Here is a 15,521-nt window from a genome sequence, read left to right as displayed (position 1 = left end):
GAGCGGTCTTCAAAACCAGGACTCAGATTAATGTTTGTTTTCTGTGCTCTCATTTAGCTAATAACAATCACCTGGTCATGCCAGGTGTAAATCAGTACCAGACCGTATGGTTAGAGCAGAAACAGCATGGCCCCGAAGCAACGGGATGAAGAACCATTGGGTGATGAGTTTGTGGCTGTGCTATGGAGGGGGCTGTAATTGGCTGTCGGTGCCCGTGGTGTTGGCTCAGTTTCTTTGCTTTAATCATAGTGCGAGCATGTTGCTGCCAGGAAAACTTTGGATGCAATTTTGACCCTTGTGCTTGCTTTGTTGTTTCTGGGAGTACTGCCAATTTATATTGCCTTCTTAAAAAGTCTGCTGAATAACCTTACAGTAATGCAGCCCAGAATGGGAGCTTCTTAGATGGAAAACTTATCCCACCACCCCTCCTCCAAAACATCACCGATCCTCCTCTCCTAAACCACGACCTACAGCATTGTGGCTTCGATCAGTCTCCATATTCCCTTCCTCCCTCTCTTTTTCTTTTGGTACTGTTAAAGCTACACACGAGTAGTGCTGGTATCACTGTTGCCTATAAAGAGGGGTTTGTATGTTCTGGTCCCTAAGGAGCTGGGTGACCTTGACTCCATCATCCCTCTACATAGAGAGCAGGTCGGCTAGTTGCTATGGCTCCATGGCTCTCATGAATGGAACATTGTATGCGTGTGACATAAGAACCTCCCAAATCCATGGGTCACCCCACTTTGGAGTTGGGGGAACAGGGGGGTTTGTTTTAAAGAAATGTTGAATAAAGATAATTTAGAAAATGGGCTCCAGCACACTGCTCCCTCTGTAACCCCACCCCCCATTCTCCTCCACACACAATCCCCAAGGCTCCTCTGTGCATGTTTGTTTTGACTTTGCTCCCAGAATTGGGGGGACAGGGTGTTTTTTTTGTTTTTTTTGGAGGACTTTAAGATGCATGGCAGTGGTTAAGACAGACTGAACCAAAGACAGTCTAACTACATGAGACGGAGTCGTGCTATATTGTAGCTGTAGGCTGCATTGTTTCTCTATCTCGCTGTTTTTATGACAGCAGACAGTTGGACCTACTTGAGAATTCCTGTGGTTTACAAAAGAAAAAAAGAAAAAATCAGTAAAGGCTGTATAGAAGTTCTCTCCAGGCTTGGAGATGTTACTGAAATTTGCCACCTGTTAGCTCAAGTAACAAACTTCCAAAACGTAATTACTCAACAAATGTAGGTCTGTTTTTTTTCACGCAAGTATAGTGGAAAAACTTTACTCCTCAGTTTATTCCTTTTTTGTTTGTCCCACTGCTTGTACCATTTGGACATGCCTAAAGTAACATTTGCAGAACAGGTGTGCAGCTCAGCTCACACCTAACTGCTAATGCTAATGATCATTTCACAGTTTGTTAATGACTTGCAAATACCTCAGTAACTGTGGAGGAAGCACCAAACGGTGGCTTGCTCTGAAGTAGTTCATTATATTTTCGGTCATTAGCAAAGTCACACTGACACTGGGAAAGTTTGAAGGTATATGATTAAATCTTTCCAGTATCAGCTTATCTGCTTTTCTCTACCTTTTTCCTTTTAAAAGTTTTGTGCTTTACATCTACGTAACTATGACTCATGTGTTTGAAATGCAATATAGTACTCTTCAGAACTTCCTAACTCTTACAACCCTACCATTACTGCCCATTTCAAATGAACAAAAGGTAAAATTAACACAGGATCCAGTACTGAAAGCAATACTGACAAAACAAACCCACTCAGTCCCTTAGCTGACTTGAGAATGACTGTTTCCAGGAACCCAAAATGCTAACGTCATATAACTATTTTATAGTGAAACTTTAATGTGAAGAAATATGATTAAAATATAATAAGTGCTAGTATGTGAAGGTTTACACATTATAGCCACTTTAATGCAGATTTAGCTCATGCCACATATACCTCTAAAATATCTAGACACTTTTGGATGCTCCCTTATTTCCCAAGGGGTTGCCACAACGGATGAATCTGCATGTTTGAATTGGCACTGATTTTATGCCGGATGCCCTTCCTTTTCCCTTTTATCCAGCTTTGGGACTAGCATTAAGTACATTAGCTTGTGAGCCCCTGAGACTGAGTTTGTTTCCTCTGAGTGTTGGACCACAGATCTTTTGTGTGTAAGATGAATGGGTTGAAAACTACCGCATGGATCCTCTACACTACTTTAAAAAAAAATATTATCATTAAATATGCACATACAGTCATGAATGCTCCACTGACTTTGAGGTAATGTACGATCACCAAAATATGACAGGGAAATGATGTAAAAATCAAGCACACATTGGTTAAAAGTTCAACATTATTTATTCTTTTTTATTCTTGGGCTACATTAGGTCATATATGTATTATAAAACGCATCCTCCAGTTTGGAGGAAGGAAGCCGTGCTGAAGTGTTTACTGCTATATTCCCAAAAAATGAGAGGAAACATTGAAAACTACATCCAAAAAACAGGTTTTGTGAACAAACTTTGAGCTACATTTGTTTATATTAAAAGCATTTAAGCGACACTTGTTTTACTGCATATGACGGTAAAAATATATACACATTCTTCATACTATAGCTTCATAATTTAACACTTAACATTCATTGTTTAAGACTGCATTTCAAGTGGCAAAGACACAAACTGGCAGCTTCAGAAAAAGTGATCAAAACTAACAAAAACTTTGTTTTTAATTTTCCCTTTTTTCAGCATAACGTGGAAGTAAGAAGTCAGACTGAAAATCTGCTGGTTTCAGTCCCTGGACCTGCAAACAGGTAAAATCAACCACGCAGCAGCTGTTCAAAGCAATGTGTGCAAGTACAAATATGAATGTGATGTTTTGCTCTGACGTTTTTAGCCCCAAAACACACAAAAGACTTCAAAGTACAATTACTGAGGAAAGGATCCCCAACATGAAAATGTAAAAGTTGTAAAAATCTCATATTATTAACTTGAGTTTATCTGTGTGTGTGTGTGTGTCATTTAGAAAATAGCTGGGTAAAACATTTAATTTAAAAGTATCCTGACAAAATGAAGAAACACTTTCAACTTCAAGCCAACCTGTGTGACATAAAATAAGGAATTATAACTATGTTTGCTCACAGTGAACATCAAGACTACTTCTTGATGTTTTGTTTACCATTTACTGCATTGCTGCTTTAGTGTTGCTTGGTGTTACTTTAGGTGTTTTGTTCAGCAGAGTTTGTTTTGTTCATAAAACCTGACTTACTCATCCTTAACTTGCACAGTTTGTTACATATATGTGGCTTAAATCCAACATTGTGCTTTGGAAAAAGAAAGCAAAGCACTGTCAGACCACCTGTAGATGTGAGCAGTCTTGTGGACAAACTGTAAATGTTGTACGCTGACTTGTTCACTCCAGCAGCTGGCAGTTGTTCCTGGAGTGTAGCAGCAGTGTGAAAGCAGTAATAAAGATAGGGGTCTCCTTAGAGGCCTCAAATGGGGTAGGCAGTAGAATGGAGGAAGAAGAGGGTGAGGGTGGTCTCAGGAAAAGTTCAATAACACAATCTCAAATGGGGGAGGGGAACAAGACAGAGTGCTGGAGAGGCGCTTCAGTTAATTTAAGTACTTGATCACACACCCTTGCCTGTCCTCTCACTGTTCCTACAAATATTTGAAGTGTGGCTGTTGCAACAATGAAAAGGCCCCTGAAATAGAGAGCAGAGCAAATAGAGACTGGATGGATCCAATGTTTGTCCAAGGTCTTAATAAGGCCACACTTCAAGTACCATTGAAAGCAAACCAAATAAACAGGAGCTGTTTGAGGGCAAACAAAGTGGCTGTGCGCTTCAACAAAATACGGTCTGGTTAATTTCCTCTCACTGCTACATGAAAATGTTTTTGATATTTTTGACAAAAGCTTTCTTTTAACTTAAACTGGTGGGGAATTTTAACTCGGAAAACTAAAAGGAGCATGTACAGTATACAAATCGAAAGGAAATACTTCCTGAGTGAGATGTGCATGGAGAATTACTAAGGTTGTGGAAATTTTACACAAACCATTACAGTGCTGTCTGTCACCATGAAACTAGCACGAGAAGTCTGAGGGGCCCAGGGACGATAAAATAACTTTTCTCATCCTGCAGACCTGAATTCAAGTCCTCTGCCAGCAAAGCATCGCCTGCTCAAGTGTCTTTGAGAAAGTTACCAAGTCCTTATTAAATTAAATACGGGATAATTTTGCTTTTGTACAGTACATTTTATTCATAAAACTGTAAAAATACCCATCCCCTCAGTATAATATCCGTGCTGTAAGAAGAAACAAGGGCAACACGCCTCTGGATAAGCTCTGAGAAGCAGAGGAGTTTTCACTAAAATCCACCTTTTTGTCATTTTTAGGGTAATTGTTTTTGTTTGGATCTTCATAACCTTTAGTCGGGTCTGAAACAACGCTGTGGTCTCCTATGGAGCAAAGTTTGCTCATGTTCTCCTTGACCACTTCACACAAAGGCCTCTCCACTCCATCGCAAATGCAGCGGTTCAGAAGCATGCCGTTTGGGATGAACAGCATCTGCTGAATGGTGGCTTTACACCTGGAGGAGCACTTCCGGCCATTGAACAGCTGCCCGCAGTATGACATGTAGGCTGCCAGGGAGGTGTGGCAGTTGCTATCTTCCTCGCAGCGCTGCCGGGCCTCCATGCACCCTATACCTCCGGCGTCCTTCGGGTGTCTTCGGGGCAGGCACGGCTCTATGGCCCGCTTGGCGTTGAGGCAGTCCAGATCTTGAGCGCAGTCGCAGGTCTCCAGATCTGGCCCACTGCGGGTGTGATTCAGCCTTATCAGCGCGCTGATGCAGTGGCTGGGGCATTGCTTTCTAGTTCCTTTGATGTTACCTTCACATGCTGTCATGTATTGATTGTATGCAAGTTCGCACTCGGGTTCGTCGTGGCACCGGAGAAGCGCCTGCCAGCATATTAGCTGTGCATCCAAGGCCACCAGCACCCACGGGAGAAGTGCCAGGGCACTGCACCAACATTTCATGCTTGGATGGAGTTGTAGTTCGGTGACGTGCACTTTCTCCACCAGCACATTAGGATCAGAGCGACTCAGGCACAGAAACTTTCACACTGAAGTTCATACAAGTTTTTCTTTTCATCCGAGAGTTTTCGCAACAGACAACCTGTTAACACCGCAGCTCTTTCAAAAATTCTCCACTCACTTTTGCACCTTGGATGAGTTTGGCTCCTCCCGGTGAGATTTGCAACAGTAGAAGTCAAGATCTGACTCAGGGGATTCACCACGCGTAGTTGCAAGAAACGGAAAAGTCAATTCGGGAAGCATGTCCGTTCAAAGACGAGAAATCCAAACTCCAAAGTGCAGTCTGTCTCCGCATCACCGGTGCAAATCTGAGGTGGCCACTGAAACGCGCCATTGGGCTATCTAAAGTTTACAACTCTAACTACAATTAATGTACACAACTCAGATATTACACTAGAACTCTCCTGCCATTGCTAGTTTCGATTCTTCCCAGCGCTACTACTTTTAACATCCATCCACGCATTCATTCCAAACTTGTTGTTTTTTTTAGTTGAGAGCTATTTCTCTCAGTCCCATTTTGTCCCGCTATGTGCGTCTTTGTCCTTCTTCTGGCTTTTACGCTTCACGGTCCGCCGAGCATTTCCCCACAACACCCCTCCTCCACGAAAAAAAAGAAAGAAAAAGTCGCGCCTTTCCCCCCTCCTTCTCTCATTTACAATCCTGGCCACCGATTGGTCGTCACTGAGGAGTCAGCCGTGGGACCCATTTCCAGGCCTACAGCAGCACAGCTCTGAGCACAAATCCTCTCAGTATATGACGAGATAGGCTGGATGAAACTGTTTATAATTTTCCTTGTATAAAACCCAGGATCTGTGTGGTCCTCCTGTAGCAAAACATAAGTGAAAGGGGGAGGCAGGCAGGGGGAGCTTGCAAAATGCATTCCTTTGCAAGAAGCTCACATCTGCAACTTCACTGCTCCAAATTTCAGCGAAGAAAAACAAATCTGTTTCTCCGGAGCAAGGAGAAACCTCAGTGATGGCTTCCTCGCCGATGAGGATTTTCACTTAAAGGTTCTCGCTAATTGTCTCCCTCCCTCGTCTCCCCATTCTGCAGAGTTTTTTAAGCCTCGATTGATAGAGGAGAAAGGGAGAGAATAGTATTTTCTGGCCCGTTTCACCCTAATTGTGTCAGATTGGCCATGCGGTGGCCCAGTGTCTTTCCAGCCTGAAGATTGTTCACGCACTGCAGCCTATCAATAGAGAGGGGTTCAGCATCAATATATTTTACAGCTATTCCCTTTCACACCACACTTGAAAACTACCAATAGCCCAGGCGTTCCTGCCATTGAAATGGAAACGAACTTTTCTAGCTTCAGGTCTGCCCTCACAGAGGGGCTGTGCCAGTTTTGCACAAACCACACAGAGCAGATGGGTGCCCAACCTGAAATCTGCAAGAATGCAAAAGAACTGATAGCATTCTGGTAATTATTGTAGCTCTGTGTCTTTAACAGGGACAGAGTCAGCACTGGAACTGCAAGTAACACTTTAAATAGTAAATTTGGGGCTTTTTAAACTTTATTTTAACTTACTTTAATTTATTTTAGTGTTAAATTAATGTTTGGATGAAATTTATAAAGCTGTAACTGGCAATTATTACTTAAAACGAGTCTAAGTAAGTGCTAAAATATAATTTTGTTTTGTTGGGTTTATACACTAAAACCAGTTGATCACGTTTTGGACAAGAGCAGACATTTTTAGAGAAAACATGCAGATCAACACACAAAAAGACAGCTAGTGCATATATATGAGATCAGTCAATTAAAAAAAACTTTATTTGCATATCACTTTTCATGCAAATCACTGCAGTTCACTGTGTCTCACAGATGACTAACAGAGTATAATAAGTCAAAGCCACTCAAAATAAACTAAAAAGATAAAACATCATGGAAATAACATAAAGAAAATATTCTTTAAAGTAAAAGTATGTCAGTTAAATTAAGAGCAATACAAATAATAAATAAAATAAAACACAGTGTACGGGAACAAGCCAGCTCTAATCTGTGAAAATATGCTGTGATGAGAGCAGTTAAAATGAAAGCATTAAAAATAAAATAAACCTACAACTTAGACACAATGAGGTAATAAAAACAAAGTAACTTCTTGAAAAGAACACTCAGTCAAAAGCCAGATTGAAGGCATATGTTTGAAGTTCAAAGATTTCAACACTTCCAACTGCAGCGCCAATCTGAGCTAATGAAACCTTACCTACACAACAACAACGACAACGACAACAACGACGACAACGACGATGGCGACAACAACAACAACTGGTAATCATTAACAAATATATAGCATAGAAATATTTTAGGTGTAAATAGGAATAATCAAATGAGTTATGGGTTATTATCAATTATATAGTGCAATATAATTAAATTCTATTTTATAATCTAATGGTAATGCCTTTTAACAGTATTCATGATTAGTAAACATGATCAACTACACTATTTTTAGTATATAAATTTATACTAAGGCACTTTCTAAAATGAAGGAAGTGAACAAAAATAATAGTATATATGTCATAATAATAATAATAATAATAATAATAATACCTCACCAAAAACGACCATCCATCCTTACATCCACCTTTTTAGATCTTCTTAACTGCTTTTCCAGTTCAGGGTCAAGAGTCAAGGGTCACAGGTGAACTTGAGTCTATCTCATCTGTAATAGGATGACATACAGGGTACACACTGGATACATCACCAGTCTGAAATGTAATTTTTGCTAAAATCCTCAGAGCACCCATTTATTGACCTGCAGTGACCCTTCCTTGTAAGAGGACAAAGTAAACGCAAACCATGCCATTAAAAAGCCCCCCACAGGATATCAGAGCCACCAGATTCCATGACTGTAGCAGTTCTCAGGTGCACACCATCCACTCACTCACTCTTTGGAATATGCAGTATGCCCATTTGACTCTACATTTTCCCCCATCTTTGCCATCCTTTGTCTTGTGGATTTTGCACCTTTGAACTCTCTGATGTGTGTATGCCCTCAACCACAATATAGAGTTCCCTCCATGAATCTGTCAACGGATTATTCTTGATGACAGTCTGATTACAGTGACATTCCTCAATCACTTGAAGAGTGACTCCATAATATGGTAGTTTACACATTTGCTAACAAGGAAAAGCTCCCTAGTTCAATCGTGGTAGGACCTGACCCCAAATCCCATCGGGGCTGGGTCAGGAAGGGCATCCAAATCAAATAAGCAGAGTTACCTGTTATAGTAACCCCCTTCCAAATAGCTGTTAAAAGTAGCTTCTGAGTCCTCGGATACTTACTGTCTTTGCTACAGGGATGAATGGACAGTAGTCGCTGTTCCTGTTGAAACAGTGTCTGTTTGAGTAGTTTTTATGATTGAAGCTCCTGCTTTAAGTGCTTGGACCCTATTTCAAAGTCATGACTGCATTCATAGCATTCACATAGAGAATCATCCCTGAGCTAAAAATTATTACTGTGTGTATGCATGCTGTGAACTGGTGCATATGTGAATGCATTCATTGTGTTTCTCCACTTATTTGTTCGGGTTTTTCCTTTAAACTTTCCTCTTTCATGTGTGGATTACTTGACTCATTCGGTCAGCACACTGCTGCCAGAGATAATGAGGATGTTTTTTAGATTCATTTGAAATATTACATTCTGTTCTTAACATCTTTTAATACTAGTTTTAACGCTAATACTAGTTAATACAGCCCGGCTTTGACTTGTCAGTCACAATCTATGGGGCTCACCCAGAAGCCTCCCTCATGAACAAATCTGTAATTGTGAGTGTGTTTTTATCGCCCCCTGGTGTTCAAGCTGCTGCACATTTAACAACATGCACAAACGACACACTAAACCTCGAAGCCATTTAAACTCATACACAGTAGAAATGAATTCAATTAATAAATAGAATATAATTAAAAAAATTTATTGCAGTTAAAACGCAGAAGTCACTGAAATACTTTCCAACAGAATGACAGAGATACAATGAAAGAAAACAAAAAGGTCAAAGGAGAAAAACTGCGTGTCATGGCAGCCATTTCCTGAAAAATCTGGACCACAGAATGACACCACAGAAATCATATATATGTGTATATTGTTATTATTATTGAGTTATTGAATTATTATTTCAAGTCACAAACACTCATACAAAGCAAACAGTTTTGCTTTATGGCTTCATTTCCCCCCATGAATATTGTCTCATGATGAAACATGACATATTCTAGTAGCTCTGTTTATAAAAGGACTTATTGCAACTTTTCTTCTTCTTCGTATTATTGAAATATTCTGAATATATAGATATATATATATAATTGTGTATCTAACAGATGACAATAATCACTGTAGTGAAAAAATGTTGCCTCCGCTTTCATTCAGTAGTAGTGTGGCACCTACAGTGAGGAAATTAAAACTCATACAGTAAATTAACAAAATCTTTTTGGCCACAGTTTAAACTTAAAAGAAAAATATTAAGTAACACAAAGCGGGGAAAAAAAGTTTTTGGCCGTAGAACCATAAAAGGAATGAGATCGGGGACAGATGTGAGATCAAGCCAACATCACCTTCATCACCACTGCTACATAAACTGAACACTGGCAAAATGTAGCATATATGAATGTAACATAACATCAACAGCATCCTCCCTAATGTCACCCCTACCTTCACACTTGGCTATTAATCAACAATACCACAGTAAGCCCACACTGACTGAGTGCTCTGTAACACTACGATGAGCACTCCCGGCTATAGGGTGAGTTTTTTTTTCTGTTTTACAAAGACACCACTTGACGCATCACACTGGCTAAACAACACGAAATCCACCAGCACGAAAGAGCACTACTGAGACGGAGGGGTCAATGAGATGGAGGACAGGTCAAAGGTCACCTGATGGTTGACAACACTGCAAGACCCGGTGAGTTGATGGAAACAGAATGACTCGCTGTTGACAGTATAGGCAAACAGATACCTGTACATCTAACAGAACATAAATACTTGAATGCGGACTCTGTATTTGGATTTATACACACGCACACTGTCGTTACACATCTGGACATATTTGTGCCTTTTCCTTAATGTTGGTCAGAGTGTTATCAACACAGGCTTTGGCATACAACTTGTAAAGCATTTACATTTCTTCTAACTGAGCAGCTTTTATTCTTTTAACCTATAAATGCAGCATATGTGCAGAAATACTTCCAGTATAGTTGATATTGATGCTAGGTTAAATTTGGGAACACAGGAATTACACGCAGCAAAACTATCTGGACTTTCAGCAAGACATCATCTGTGCTTGCTTGGTAATTATTAATGGATTTTAATCGAACAGGAAAGAGAAAAAAATTGAAACTTCTTCCAAAAATAAAAAAAAAAAATCAATAAGGCTCGTCTTTGTAAAAAGTAGCTTTTAGATTTCGGAGCTCAAAAGAAGACAACCTTGTACGGACATCCAAGGCACACTGAAGTACAGAAAAATCTAAATGATATGTCTATGAGAATATCTAAAACTGATGCAGCAACATTAGCAAGCTACTTTTGACCAAGATCAGCCCATTTCTACCATGTTGCGCATTTGTACATGAAAAATAAACAGAGCGAGCTTTTATTTTATTTTACCTACATCAACTCCCCCAAATTTAACATAACACAGCAATCAGTGTCAGCTTCGTTTATGTGTGCTTTCATTCCAACGAAGCAGCTGATCTCACTGATGCGCTTATTGAAAGTGCACGTGTTCATCACTGAAATCAGTTGCTGTGTGTTTGGAAGCAAGAAAATCCTGCACACACACACACATACACACCTGCGACCTCTGCTGCAGAATCATATTGTGTTATCACAGGTCACATGAGGTACAGAGAGCTGGGGAGGTTATAGGGAGTAAAGGATTTAATACACTGGAAAAACCTTTCTCAGAGGTGAAACTGCTCTAAGGGCAGAGCTATTTTAATTGGCTAAATCTCAGTGAGAGGAGCCACATTTTTGGCTAATTGGCAATTTATGTAAAAATATGCATGGCATTCATGACCTTTTAAGATATCGGGAAGTCAAAAGGCAAACAAATTAAGCCGTTTCACCTGGTTGTCATTGTGGCTAGAATTGTATTGTAGGTTTGTAAGATGTGGCCAAGATATCGTACTATAAGGCTTCTGTTTAACTTTGCACGACCAGAAAAAACTGTTAATATGTGGCTCTGCCAACTGACATTCCACTACAGCAATGAGAAAATGTCTACCCCCGGAGCAGCTCTGCCTCTGAAAATATTTGTACAAGAAAAACTCTAATCTCCTGGGCTTGGAGTTGGCCAGATCACATCAGACTGCAATTCTCCGTCTGCTTTTTGAGGTCTTCCAGTGTGGCCTGGGCTTTGTCTTTCAGCTGGTCGATGTCCACATTCTGGATGTTGGACAGCTGGCCCAGCACCGACTGCTTGTGTGCTTCCTCCTCGTTGTCCTCGGCGATCATCTTGGCAAGCTCTGTGGGCAGCACCACATCATCCCCTGCCTGCTGGATTTGGGTCTCATCCATCTCATTCTGAGGTGGACACAAATGGACAAAGATAATATATATCTGACGTTTAGCCATGTCCACAAGGACCAACAAGAGAAAGGACAAGCTCTTCCATGGCTTGGAAAGCATAAGAATATGTGATCTTCTGTCAAATAATAAGAAGTAATAATGATGCTCAAGGTCACCTAACATCATGAAATTAATGAATCAGTAACACTTAAATATTCCAATAAGAAAGAACATTGCTCAGCAATTGATTAAAAGTAGTATTAACATAGTACTATTATTCCTATTGCCTATTCACGATACAGATTTTAAAGGGGAGGATTATCTTTACTTTCTTTAGATTATTGGATATTTCAGTTAATTTACCTTTGGTAGTCTGTACTTTTCCCGGAAATGAGTTCTAACTGTGGCTCGCTCAGCTTTCTTCTGAGCGTAATGAGCTTCTCGTTCTTTTCTGCAAGAGAGGACGAAAAATATTTTGGGGGCACAATTGAAAAAGTGAAGCTTAGGTTCCAACCAGAGGTGACTATATAAATATATACATTTTTAATATGCGCTTTTATTTAAATGAGACATAGAAAATGCAAATGTTAACTCCAAGATCTTTACTTTTGCAGTGGGTATCGCACCAAATATTACAAACCAAATATGCCGTAAAATAAATCTGGTACTTCTCTACAGTCAAGTGAAGTTGCATCTCAGCTGTAAAATAAACATAAGGCTTCTGCTGAATCTGGATCATGGAGGCCTTGGAGCCTAGCGTTACCCCGTGTCCTCCTAACGCTAACTACAGGGCATACAGCGAACAGAAGGTGGAGCAGCAGCAGTGCCGCCATGGGGAGAAAAGCAAGACATGTTTTGCTTATGCTTATAAACCCCAGATGCAGCATCCTGACAGTCCGGCTTTCCTCTGAGGGATTTCAGTTTTCTCGGGTTGTGGACTAATAGATCTGCACTCATTACCACTCACATGTCGTCAGTCTGTCCTGTACTTACTAACTTAAGCGGTACAGCATGGTCTGCCTGATGAGCCTCATTCATGTTAAATACCTTAAGTCTGTAAAGGAAAACCTGAAAAGAGTGAGTTACTCTGCAAAACAGGTAGTTAAACCAAATACATAGGAAGTACTGAGACATTTAAAAATACTTATCTTGGTGAAACTGAATGTTGGGCCATATCAAATGTCTTTTAGCCTGCTTACATTTGTCTCTTAAAACTCTTAAAAACAGTCCATTATACAGTGTATGAGGCCTCCAGCAGAGGGCAGGCTGTAGGCTCCTGGCAATGCCTTTGCCATTCAGTGTCACTGGAATATTTATGGCTTTAGTGTAATTCGTAATTGTCCCCCATCATTTGCTAAATCAGCTGATATGCCTCTTACAAATTATGAGTCAACAGATATAATCCTTTACAATTTTGTGTGTACAGCCCAAGGTTGAGCATAGCATGATTACAGAAACAAAAAGCAATACAAACACAAACATTGTGGATGATTTTAATCAAAGCAAAGCTACAGTGAAAGAGGCTGCATTGCATGCCTAAAAGGATTAGATCAGCAGCATCATCTAAAAGCAGAGGGACACTCCAAGACCAGCGGCATGGTTCACAAAGTGTCTGTACCCAATGTGTCAGGGGAAGGTCGTTTTATGTGGCGTTGCAGCATTCATGGAGGCGTCCATGTGAGCCTGAGTTCACTTCATATCAACGTGAGTAGGCCAAACACCAAGGGGCCATGTGGTGCTCACTTGCAACCAATGACCAGGGCTTTGTGCCTTTCTTTCTCAAGGGCATCAGATGACCGGGGTCGTCTCTGTGGTCTTCGCATTGAGGGTAATAAAATGTGTGTATGTGACACGTCAGCATCGCCAACCCGCCCTCACAAACCATATTCTGCTTCATTCTGAGCAGAACGAGCTTCTCAGTGACCTATGCTCGTGTTCAGCACCTCTGACTAATAACTCGCCTCCAAAGAAGGTCACATTATGACGGAAGAGCATTAAGCATCTCGTCATGCCTCCTATGGAGCTCAGTGGGCTGAGCTGAGTGTTAATACTGCTAGAGTTAGGACTTCACCTCCCACTCATTTTGAAAATGTCTGCCCATGGTACAGTGAAACACTTTGGATAGACGTGTTAGATGATGAGGACGATACATTTGGATAATTTCCTTTTAACAACAGGACAGAGTATGTAGTGCCGTTTGGGTTCTGAACAAACTTGCAGACAGAAACCAATAAAATCAGGTTTATTTGTCTTGTTTTTCTGCAAAAACCAGATCTGAATCCTTATCCTGGATTATTTATAGTAGCTTATTATATGACGTGGAGTTCTGCTCTGAGGATCACACTAATCAATAGTGAGTTGCTGTCTCCTGGGTGAACTCTGCCAAATGACCTTGTTGTTGCCTTATATCCTCACCTAGTGCACTCTGAAATTAAACTACATGATAAATATAATAATAAAACAGCGTGTAAAGAATGAACTTTGGAAGGTGAGGTGAAGGTGATAAGGGAAAGATTGAAATGATATGAAGTGGAAAAAATCAAGTGAATTACAACAATTTAAGTCAAAGGCAATATTTAACATATTTTTGCAGGCATCCCCTGGCTTTAAATCACTGTCATTTTGAATAGTTACTTCTGTATGATTATAATGACGATGATGAGAGTCGGTTAAAAGCCGAAACTAATTTGTATTATTGTTGGTTATTTGCCCTCTAATAATCACCACTTTAATTACCACACAGTCCGCTTCATTATTCAGCCGCACGCACAGCATTAGGAACATTTTTTGCCACAGGCACGAATCCCTGTAGACATTTCCGTGGAAGAATGATTCCAGGAATCCCAAATTAAAGACGGCGCTACACATTTTTGCCGAAGCAAAGAGACGGAGAGCTCCCTGGGCGAGAGGAGCAGCTGCGCATGGAGTGTTCATATTATTGCACTGGTGCGTAAAAAAAGCGCGCGGCGCACTGGGGGCTTTCTGCTATTTACACAGAAAAACACACTGTTTAAGCATGCCACGTTTCCACCCCCTCACCCCCGACACACAGGCTTTTTTCATCACAACTTTACAATCAGAAACTTCAATCATTGGCTTACTTTTCCTCCTCTAACTGTTGCTGATATTGTTCAAATTCCTCTTGAGTCATTCCCTGCGCGGCGGCGTCTGATTTCTCCCCTTCGGATTTCTCCTCCGTCAGTCCTCCTGTCAGGTTCTTCAGCTGTCCTCCCACCACGTGTTTTACCATGAAAGCCATAGTTGCGCTTTGGAGAGTCCTCGATTTGTTCGGTTAAGAAGTTGAAGTTGCGATGCGCTCTTGGGCAGAGCGATGATGGGCAGATATCAACCAAGTGCCGTTTAAACGAGTATGAGACTTGTAACTTTCAAAGGATGACTAAGAGCAGTCAAAGCGTAAAAAGTAGAAAATAATTCCGACGATGCGTCGAAGACCGAGAATTTCAGCACCACTGGCCCTGGACAGCTCCGTGCCGAGAAGGATGGAAAGGAGCTGCTCAGCTATGAGTCAACAACTTTGGCGCTGAACTCTACCAATCCTGTGACTCCGTCCGCAGCCACCACTCCCTCCACCCAATCCCAAGCACCGCCGGACTCGGTGTGCGCTTGCACAGCGCGCGTCGGCATCGTGGGCTGCGCGGGATCCCGTGATTCGCCGTCTGATTATAACTTGCAATGGATTCAGACAGATTTCCGGAGGGGGTGTGGGGGGGACAAACAACACGTGACGAGCCACAGTATCTCCTGGCTGTTTTGGTGCCTTGGTCTCTGTCAGGGTCATCTGCGCGCTAGAGCCTACTACAGAGTTTGTCAGCAGACAAACAGAGTATTAATTGCAAATTAGTGGGATGGTTGTCTGTTAACCCACGGCATTAGCTTGGTTTGTTGGTCTAATTGCTTAGAAATGATGAGT

General features: G+C 41.1%; 2 protein-coding genes across 2 annotated transcripts; both read right to left on the bottom strand.

Moving 5' to 3' along the window:
* Window positions 1-2,335: 2,335 nt before the first annotated feature.
* Window positions 2,336-5,836, bottom strand: LOC102306537 (growth arrest-specific protein 1). Its single transcript, XM_005913016.3, has one exon. It carries the CDS (start codon window positions 5,031-5,033, stop codon window positions 4,284-4,286), a length of 750 nt encoding a protein of 249 aa, XP_005913078.1. The 5' UTR covers window positions 5,034-5,836; the 3' UTR covers window positions 2,336-4,283.
* Window positions 5,837-8,986: 3,150 nt separating this feature from the next.
* cplx3b (complexin 3b) lies at window positions 8,987-15,268 on the bottom strand. The gene is made up of 3 exons (XM_005913017.3): window positions 14,692-15,268; window positions 11,954-12,041; window positions 8,987-11,605 (listed from the first exon to the last, which is right to left on the bottom strand). The coding sequence occupies exons 1-3, from the start codon at window positions 14,847-14,849 to the stop codon at window positions 11,381-11,383; spliced, it is 471 nt and encodes a 156-aa protein (XP_005913079.1). The 5' UTR covers window positions 14,850-15,268; the 3' UTR covers window positions 8,987-11,380.
* Between the last annotated feature and the right edge of the window lie 253 nt (window positions 15,269-15,521).

Source organism: Haplochromis burtoni, unplaced genomic scaffold, assembly GCF_018398535.1.
Source record: "Haplochromis burtoni strain Fernald_Lab_line unplaced genomic scaffold, NCSU_Asbu1 Contig_2, whole genome shotgun sequence".
NCBI classification, from domain to species: domain Eukaryota; kingdom Metazoa; phylum Chordata; class Actinopteri; order Cichliformes; family Cichlidae; genus Haplochromis; species Haplochromis burtoni.
The sequence above is the reverse complement of the archived record's forward strand: the minus strand, read 5'-3'. Positions and strand labels throughout refer to the sequence as shown.